Source organism: Megascapheus bottae, chromosome 10 (genome assembly GCF_031878675.1).
Source record: "Megascapheus bottae isolate mThoBot1 chromosome 10, mThoBot2.hap1, whole genome shotgun sequence".
In the NCBI taxonomy this organism is placed as follows: Eukaryota; Metazoa; Chordata; class Mammalia; order Rodentia; family Geomyidae; genus Megascapheus; species Megascapheus bottae.
Window position 1 is genome coordinate 8,670,189 of NC_143518.1, and position 9,350 is coordinate 8,679,538.

Below are 9,350 nucleotides of genomic sequence, written 5' to 3' on the forward strand. Positions count from 1 at the left end.
GTCCTCTGGAGAGGAGGTCGTATTGGTATAAAGAGAATCTGGCTGCATGTTTGTTATGTCTTATTTCAGTTCAGGTACAGTCCTACAGAATGGTCAATTAGAACATGGCAGAAAATATCTTCAACAGAATACTTAAACAGTAATATTCAATATTATTTACTAAGAGCTGAATAATGCTTAAATTCTATCCTGATGATAAGAGATAAAGCCTACCATGTTCCAATTATATCTCCGGAGAGGCAGACATCTGAGAAGCATTCCTGTGAAAGCACATGTCTCTATTGGAGTTCTCAGAAGATTGAATATTCTACAAGAAATATTTCTCCAGTCATAATGATAGATGACCTAGATACTATTGGACACTTGTTTAGAGAAGCAGACCTACCAGAATGAACTGAAGTGTGCACAAGGATGTTGTTGTGTGCAGTTGTTTGATGAAACAGGCAGATCATCTGGCTTGGAAAGCCTTCCTTCGACCATGCAGTGGTAGGATCCTCTTACATGCTGCCTTTACGTCCTGGTTTCTGAACGTGTAGATGAGTGGGTTCAGCAGTGGAGTGATGACACAGTAGAATAAAGACAAGAAGTTGGCCTGAGTGCTGCTGGCAGGAGGCTGGAGGTACAAGTACATACCTGGCCCAAAGTACATGGTGACAACCACCAAGTGGGAGCTGCAGGTGCTGAGTGCCTTGTGTCTTCCCTCAGCTGAAGCTAACTTCAGCACAGCCCTACCAATGAGAGTATAGGAGATGGTCACCAGCAGGAGAGGCATCATTCCAAAAAGGACGACACCCAATGTCAAGGAAAGCTCATTTGTAGTAGTGTCACCACAGGCCAGCTTATTTAGAGCAGGTACCTCACAGAAGAAATGGTCCAGGGTGTGATGCTCACAGAGGGGAAGCTGGATGGAGAATGTGACCTGAAGCAGGGAATTGGCCAGGCCACTGGACCAGCATACAGCTGCCATCCACACACATGCCCAGGGATGCATGATGAGACCGTATCTGAGAGGATGGCAGATGGCCACATAGCGATCCAAGGACATCACTGCCAACAGGACACATTCAGTACAGCTTGCCCAGGTGAACATGTACAGCTGTGTGATGTATCCCCAGGAGGTAATGGTCTTCTCTGTGCCCCAGAGGTTGATCAGCAGCTGTGGCACAATGGTGCAGGTGATGCAGAGGTCCAGCAGAGAGAGGTTGTCCAGGAAGAAGTACATGGGTGTCTGGAGTCTGGGCTCCATCATGGAGAGAAGGATGATGGAGCTGTTGCCTGTGATGGTGAGGATGTGGGAGACCAGGACCACTGCAAAGAGTGGGATCTGCAGCCATGGATATTCTGAGAAGCCCAACAGGACAAATCTGCTGGGGAAACTCATATTTTTTCCCTCCATGTCCTTCTGTTTTACACATATGTATTTCTAAGAAACGAGGCAAAGGTGATGATAAATTATTGTTGTTGTTGTTGTTGTTGGTTTTGGGACTTGATCTCTGGTTAGGGGTGGTGTCCTTGAACACTTTAGCTCAAGGCTACCACTCTATCCCTGAGCCACAGGGCCACTACTGGTTTTTTGATGGTTAATTGGAGATAAGAATCTTTAAGACTTTAGTTCCTGGTCAGCTTTGACCTGCAATTCTCGGATCTCAGCCTCCTGAGTAAGTAGGATTACAGGCCCAAGGCACTGAGCCCAGCTGAGGATCAAGTTTTATTTTTGTTAAGTTTTGGACAATATATACAAACCTTCCACTGTATTACTAGGACAATTCCCCTAATAATAAGAATTCTTAAATATTGGGCGATTTTCTGTCATACCACTCTATGGACTGCTTTGAAGTAGGAATAAAATTAGAGCAGGAATATTCTAAACATAATAGTTATATCTATAGTAAACTCTATCAATTGTAGTTATTTTTTTTCCTTTCTTGGGGGTGAACTCTATGCCTGGTGTGGAGCTCCTCAGCTCAATGCTGTCTCCTTTCCCTTTGAGCTACAGTGCCACTTCCAACTAATAATTTTTAAATGCAATTTCCCCCTTTTCTTGCTCCTCTCTAATTACTAATTTCCCTCCTTCTATCATGAGAATCTTCCAGTCTGTTCACTAAACAAGCTATTCTGTCACACAGAACAGGTCATATTATTTTTTCCTTTAGCATGCTTCTTTGTGAATTATTATTAAAGGAATTCCTACCCAACATTTCTTCTCTGTCTAGCTAGATTAAGGGAGCTACAGGCTCAAATAACATAACTGAGTTCCAGAATGCTCAAGTGGCTAATAGATATGTAAACTTTCTCTTCTTGAAAGAGCATCAAATGAGACTGAAATCAGAGCCTGTTCTTGGGTCCATTACAGTAATGGTAAAATATACAGGCTATAAAATTAAACATAATGTATCGCCATATAATCTATTTAAGTGTACAGATTAATGGTATTTAGTGTATCTGTATTGTTCTCCAGCATTATGATTCAACTCTAGAATCTGCTCAGCTAATAGTCTAAGCAGACCTAGGAAAGAATACCTCACTGTAAGGGGGTACACCATTTCCCCTTCAGCGAATCTGAAGGTAAGGAAACTTATTTGCCCTTCCTAGGTTTCTGTCTGGAATTAAGCCTGTTGGTCTTTTGAATTTGTTTCCTCCCTTTCTTCATTCTGATGCTCTCATGAGTCAGTTTCTTTCCAGGGGTATAAAAGTATTATTTGAAATTTCACAAGGAGCCAGTCTCACACCTGCAATCCTGGTTACATTGGAGCCTGAGAATGGATGGATTGTGGTTTGAACATACTCCAGACAGAAAAGTTCAGGAGACTTCTGTTTACCCCATAGCTAGGTACAATACCATGTCTTTCTCAGACTGGGTACCTGCCATGGAGGCTGTCATCTGGCCACTGGCTAGTTTTAAGTTCAATATATATACTTGGAGACAATTCAGTCTATATGATCGAATGATCTGATGATCTAATGAGGTTGCTTGCATCACTGTTGTTCATCTTTTAAGTTCCCTTGCCTTCGTACAGCTGATTTGGCCAGAGCACAAGGGAATCTTTACATTTTGGGTTGCCTCTGTAGGACTGTGTCTGTTTCTTCCAGAGCATCAGCTGAATTCTTTCTTCTGATTCATCCCACATAAATGCTTGGGTAGGGCTGAAATTACCTACTTATCTGAAGTTGACTTAAAGTTATCATTGTCTCAATATACTTACTAATAATATTTATGTTTGCTTCTGTTTCAAACTTCAACCTAGAATTATGGACTTAACTGAAACTGTAGTTATTTGTCTATAGTATCATGAAAAGACTTGGAAGTATAGAATGTTTGTGGGGTTTTTTTTGTCATGTGGCTTGAACTCAGGCCTGGGTGCTGTTCCTCATGTCTTCAGCTCAAGGTTAAGCCCTACCTCTTGAGCCAGATCCTCCCTTCCCATTTTCTAGTGGTTAATTGGAGATAATAGTCTCATGGTCTTTAGAGCCTGGGCTGGCTTTGAACCTCCATCCTCATATCTCAGCTTCCAGAGTAGCTAGGATTACAGGCCTGAGCCTCTGAGCCTGGCTGTGTTCTATTTTCTTTTAGATTGCTCTGTTACACCCAGTATTTTAGTTGTTCGTAGTAGATGATCTGTCTCACAGTTGGGATTGTTGCTCTCTTATTGCCATATTCTTTGCTAATAACTTCCAGAAAATTACACATCTTTCTATCCCAAGGTTTCTTGAATCTAAAACCATTGTGTAGGAAAGGAGGTACATTAGTTTAAGTAGTCTACTTTCTTAATTTTTTTTTGGCAGTCTTACCACTTGGTCTCATAACCTGAGTTGTATTCTTGAGCTGTGTTCCTCACTGATAGTGCTCTATTACTTGAGTCACTGGCCTACTTCTGACTTTTTGGTTATTAATTGCAGATAAGGGGCACATGGACTTTTCTGCCAGGAGATCCCCAGATATCAGTATTGTGAGGAGCTAGGATTATAAGCAGGAGTCTTTGGCCCCTGGCTCAAACTTTCGTTTTCATCCCCTATGTTTATCTCTTACTATTTCTAATAGCATATTGATTGGGTAAGAGGGAGAACATTTCTTTAGGATCATTTGTGGAATTCAATGAACAGGAAAAGATGTCAACCAATGTGGTCGAGGCTCACCTGTTCCCCCTTGTGTTTGCCGTGAAGCTGAGACTGGAAGTCGTGTATAGATCCAGGAATCAGCAGCAGGAATGTTGACACTTGGTTGAAGATGTGTGAGTCTGCCTCTTTAGAGGGTCTGGGATTTAATAGGCAATGGAAGGACCTAGCAGAATTCAGTCAGGAGAAAGGATTTGTTGATTTGTTAGGACCCCCTGAGATTTACTCTCTTGGATGCTTATGTCATGGGAATAATTAATTTTAGGAGTGTGTGAAACAAAATTTCTAGAGGGATTTCCTGGTCTTTTTCTGTGAAAACGCTAGTATAATCTCAGCCCCGGGGAATATGTCTGTGTAGGTTGTTGGCTCATTTCTAAAACCCAGAAATTATCATTAGTAAATGGAGATAGACCATTTATTGACACCATGTTGTTTTACTTTCTGCTTTTTTGTCATTTTAAAATTTTTTTAAATTTAATATTGTCTTATTGAAATGTAATGAATTTTTATAGTGAATAATATTTAGGAATTAACTAAAGTGGTGTTAGAAATATATGGGCTTATGAATATTATATGCATGTGTATGATTATATTAATATTGGAATGATTTAAATTGTGGATAATAAGAAATACTGGCATATACCCTTATTAATTGATCCTTTTTTATTTTTATTCAAGGTTAGCATGCTACCACTTGCGTTACAGTACCACTTTGGGGTTTTGAGTAGTTAATTGAAGAGAAGAGTCTCATGGGACTTTTTTGCCCCAGGCTGGTTTCGAATTGCAATCCTATTGCACTTAACATAATTTTGAAAGTTTAGCACAAGGCAGCTATGGTCGTACATGCCCTGAAATCCCTAATATTTAAGCACAAAAGGAGATTCTTGTCAGGAAGAAGAAAAATCCATTCAATGCAAAGCCCCCAATATATGGAAATGGCCAAATCACACAATAACAATGTAGTTTTTGGTTTTGTGAAATTATATAAATTTTAGTATACTCCTTAGATTAATGGGTATCACATGGACATTTCCATATATGGATATATTTTGTTTTGGTAATTTCCATCCTTCTTGTTCCCTGCTTTCTAACTCCACAATCTATTCTCTTTAGCTTCCCTGGCAGTGTTTCCTAGGAATGTTTGATGATCTATTTTTATTTTTGTGCCAGTCCTGGGATAGAGCTCAGGGTCTGAGTATTGTCCTTGGACTTTTTCAAGGCTAGAGCTCTACCACTTGACCCACAGCACCACTTTTAGCTTTTTTTCTATGTAGATGGTTCCAAGGAACTCTTTAGTAGGAAGGGGACAATCTTGTCCCCAGGAAAGGGAGAGTAAAATATTCTGAAATAATTATGATCAAGATAAGTCTAATTGAAAATTCAGACTCACAGCAACATATGTTGCATGGTTTATTTCATTTGTGGAAGGTACTTTGTTCCACAAATTTATAAGAAATCCACCAGGTAGTAATCAAGTGGTAAAAACTAATTAAGTGAAAAGTAATAGTTTCAATGGAGAGCCCAAATGCAATAATTCTTGAAAAAGTCTAATTGAATGCCCAACAAAGTAAATACCAGGAAATGGGTACTTGAAAGAGGGGAGAGTGGGAATCAAAGTAGAAGGGAAGAAAAATGAAGAATGGAAAGGGGATGATTCAGGCAAAATTAATTATATGTTCCAGAGAATTGAGATATATTAGGTAAAGGGTGTGTTGAGGGGGAATGAAGATGTGGAAGTGATGATATAGATGAAGATGGATTGTACAAATAAATGCAATGATAAAAATTCAATATGCAATCTACAATTAAGCTAGGAAATTGAAGGGGTGTGTTGGAAGAGATGGGTGTGGATAGTGAAAGGATGACATTGACCTACATGCACTGAATTCACAAACTGCTTTGGTAAATGGTAATTCCTTTGCATAAGTATTTAAAGATAATAGAAATATTAGAAGAAATAGAAATCAAATTCAGAAAGGCAAATATTGTATATTTTTGCTCATATGTGAGCTCTAGCCTAAAATAATGATAGTAATCAGAGCAGTAGAACCTTATTGTTTCAACAGTGGCTACTGGCTGCTCCCTGGTGAAGGAATGGATTTAGTCAGGATTTGAAGGAATGAAGTTCTCCCGTATCCCATAGATACATGCTCCATGCTACTCCTGATCTGGTTAGAAACCAGATGCCTTGTGTTCTTCCCTCTACACAGATGGAAACGGTTTCTAGGTGAGGACAAGCCATTACTCTGGGTCCTGGTATATGTAGGCATCAGTGGATGGTCTTGAGCAGTGGCTGTCAATCCTGGCCTTTGACAGCTAGGTTAGTGGAACAAGGTTCACAGAAACACGCATTCTTGTTTGACTCTGACTGGTGCAATAAGATTTCCTGCCTCTACTGAGTATTAGTATTCTTTGATGGCAGTTATTGTCTTCCATTGATACTATTGTCAATTTTTCCAGTGCCCACCTTCCAGAGTTTTTTTCCTTTCCAATCACTGTTTCCCCCACTCTTTCCTTTACATTGTACCACATCAAGAAAATACAACAACCAACTTGAGAGAATTTCTTTATTTGGACCTTATGGTATAACATCAGTTCAGAAGTTTAGCAAAGAGGGTATTTCAAAATTTCTCACATAGTGAATAAATTAGCATGCTTATATGGCCAGAAGGGGAAAGGGACAAGGACAATGTCATTAATCACAATAGTCTCCTCATCATTGCACCAATCCTGCTACATTCTGTTAGACAAATAAAGATTGTGATTTCAGTAATCACAGATTCTTCTACTGCGCTGAAGTCTAGTGCATGCTATGTGGTGGGACAGAGTCTTCTGGAGATGAGGCCTTGCTGGCATGCAGAAAATCTGGGTGCATGGCTTTCTCGTCTTCAATCTAGGTACAAGTCTTGCACAATTGTCAATTAGAATGGTAAAGAAAAAAAAACTTGGGCTGGGAGTTTGGCCTAGTGGTAGAGTGCTTGCCTAGCATGCACGAAGACCCGGGTTCGAGTCCTCTGTCCCACATACATAGAAAAAAGCCAGAAGTGGTGCTGAGGCTTGAGTGGTAGAGCTCTAGCCTTGAGAAAGTCCAAGGACAGTGCCCTGAGCTCAAGCCCAGGACTAGCAAAAAAAAAAAAAAACTTCAAGAAAATACTTAAACACTTACCAGTAAATTTACTATTATTTAATAAGACATTAAGAATGCCTAATTTCGATTCTCATTTCCTGATAAGTGGTGGGGCCTGTCAGGTTTAAACAGTATCTCTGGAGATCCAGACATCTGAGAAGGGTTAATGTAAAAAAGCCTCTATTGGAGCTCTCAGAAGACTGAATATTCTACAAGAATTATTTCTCCAGTCATAATGATAGATAACCTAGATGCTATTGGACACTCGTTTGGAGAAATGGAAATGCAAGCATGAACTGATTTACACAAGGGTGGTATGTGTATGGTTTTTTGAGGAGACACGCAGATCATCTTTCTTGGAAAGCCTTCCTTCCACCATGCAGTGGTAGGATCCTCTTCCATGCTGACCTCACGTCCTTGTTTCTCAGGGTGTAGATGAGTGGGTTAAGAAGTGGAGTAATGACACAGTAGAATAAAGACAGGAACTTGGCCTGAGTGCTGCTGGCAGGGGGCTGGAGGTACATGTAGATGCCTGGCCCAAAGTACATGGTGACAACCACCAGGTGGGAGCTGCAGGTGCTGAGTGCCTTGTGCCTTCCCTCAGCTGAAGCTAACTTCAGCACAGCTCTAGCAATTTGGGTGTAGGAGACGATCACCATCAGAGGAGACATTGTTCCAAAAGGCATGGCACCCAAGATGAAGGAGAGTTTGTTAGTGGTAGTGTCAGTGTCACCACAGGCCAGAAGTATTAGAGTAGGCACCTCACAGAAGAAGTGGTCCAGTGTGTGATGCCCACAGAGGGGAAGCTGGATAGTAAGTGTGACCTGAAGCAGGGAATTGGCCAGGCCACTGGACCAGCATACAGCTGCCATCCACACACATGCCCAAGAATTCATGATGAGACTGTATCTGAGAGGATGGCAGATGGCCACATAGCGATCCAAGGCCATCACTGCCAACAGGGCACATTCAGTAGCTCCTGTCCACTGGTAGAGGTAGGCCTGTGTGATGCATCCCCAGGAGGAAATTGTCTTCTCTGGGCCCCAGAGGTTGGCCAGAAGCTGTGGCACAATGGTGTAGGTGATGCAGAGGTCCAGCAGAGAGAGGTTGTCCAGGAAGAAGTACATGGGTGTCTGGAGTCTGGGCTCCATCATGGAGAGAAGAATGATGGAGCTGTTGCCTGTGATGGTGAGGATGTGGGAGACCAGGACCACTGCAAAGAGTGGGATCTGCAGCCATGGATATTCTGAGAAGCCCAACAGGACAAATGTGCTGGGGAAACTCACATTTTCTCTCTCCATGGCCTTCAGTTTTCCACATATGTATTTCTAAGGAAAGAGACAAAAGTTGAGGATCAACTGTTTTTCTTGTTGTTGTTGGTTTTGGGACTTGATCTCTGGGCATGGGTACTGTCCCTGAGTACTTTAGCTCAAGGCTAATGTTCTACCCTTGAGCCACAGGGCCACTTCAGCGTTTTGAGGGTTAATGGAAGATAAGGTTCTCAGGGACTTTAGTGCCTGGGCTGGCTTTTAACCACAATCCTTTGACCTCAGTCTCCTGGGTAACTAGGAATACTGGATGGAAGCACTGTGCCTGGCTGAGGATCAAGTTTTACTTCTATATGTCTCTGGCAATATCCAAAAGCTTCCCACTGTATTGAGGACAATTTCTCTAGTGATTAGAATTCTTAAATATTGGGTGATTTTCTGTCAAACCACTCTATGCTCTGCTTTGAAGTAGAGATAAAGTTAGAGCAGGAGTATCCTAAGCATAATATTAAAACCAACTCAAAGAGTTTTGCTTTTCAGTTGTGGGACTTGAGCTCTGGGCCTCGGTGTTGTTCCTGAGCTCTTCAGGTCAAGGCTATCACCCTATATCTGAGCTGTAGCATCACTTCCAACACAATAATTTTTTGAAAATAGTTTTTTTTATAATTAATAGAAGGGTTACATTATATTTGCCATTTAGAAGGTACATTACTTAACAATCATTGATACCCTTTCTCATGTTTTTGTCTCAATTTCCTTCCCCTACCCCCTGCCCTCATCTTATTTCCCCCTTAAATGTTCTATTTCAAGTAAACAAACATATATACAATATATCAGACAAC

General features: G+C 41.1%; 2 protein-coding genes across 2 annotated transcripts; both read right to left on the reverse strand.

Annotated features, from left to right (window-relative positions):
- Positions 1–448: 448 nt before the first annotated feature.
- LOC150057436 (olfactory receptor 2G3-like) lies at positions 449–1,396 on the reverse strand. The gene has a single exon (XM_090339977.1). It carries the CDS (start codon positions 1,394–1,396, stop codon positions 449–451), a length of 948 nt encoding a protein of 315 aa, XP_090196103.1.
- Positions 1,397–7,587: 6,191 nt separating this feature from the next.
- On the reverse strand, positions 7,588–8,541 carry LOC150057437 (olfactory receptor 2C1-like). Its single transcript, XM_090339978.1, has one exon. It carries the CDS (start codon positions 8,539–8,541, stop codon positions 7,588–7,590), a length of 954 nt encoding a protein of 317 aa, XP_090196104.1.
- Between the last annotated feature and the right edge of the window lie 809 nt (positions 8,542–9,350).

Bases quoted from the DNA above. Each gene is read 5' to 3' on its own strand.
- LOC150057436 (XM_090339977.1), bottom strand. From the start codon at position 1,396: ATGGAGGGAAAAAATATGAGTTTCCCCAGCAGATTTGTCCTGTTGGGC.
- LOC150057437 (XM_090339978.1), bottom strand. From the start codon at position 8,541: ATGGAGAGAGAAAATGTGAGTTTCCCCAGCACATTTGTCCTGTTGGGC.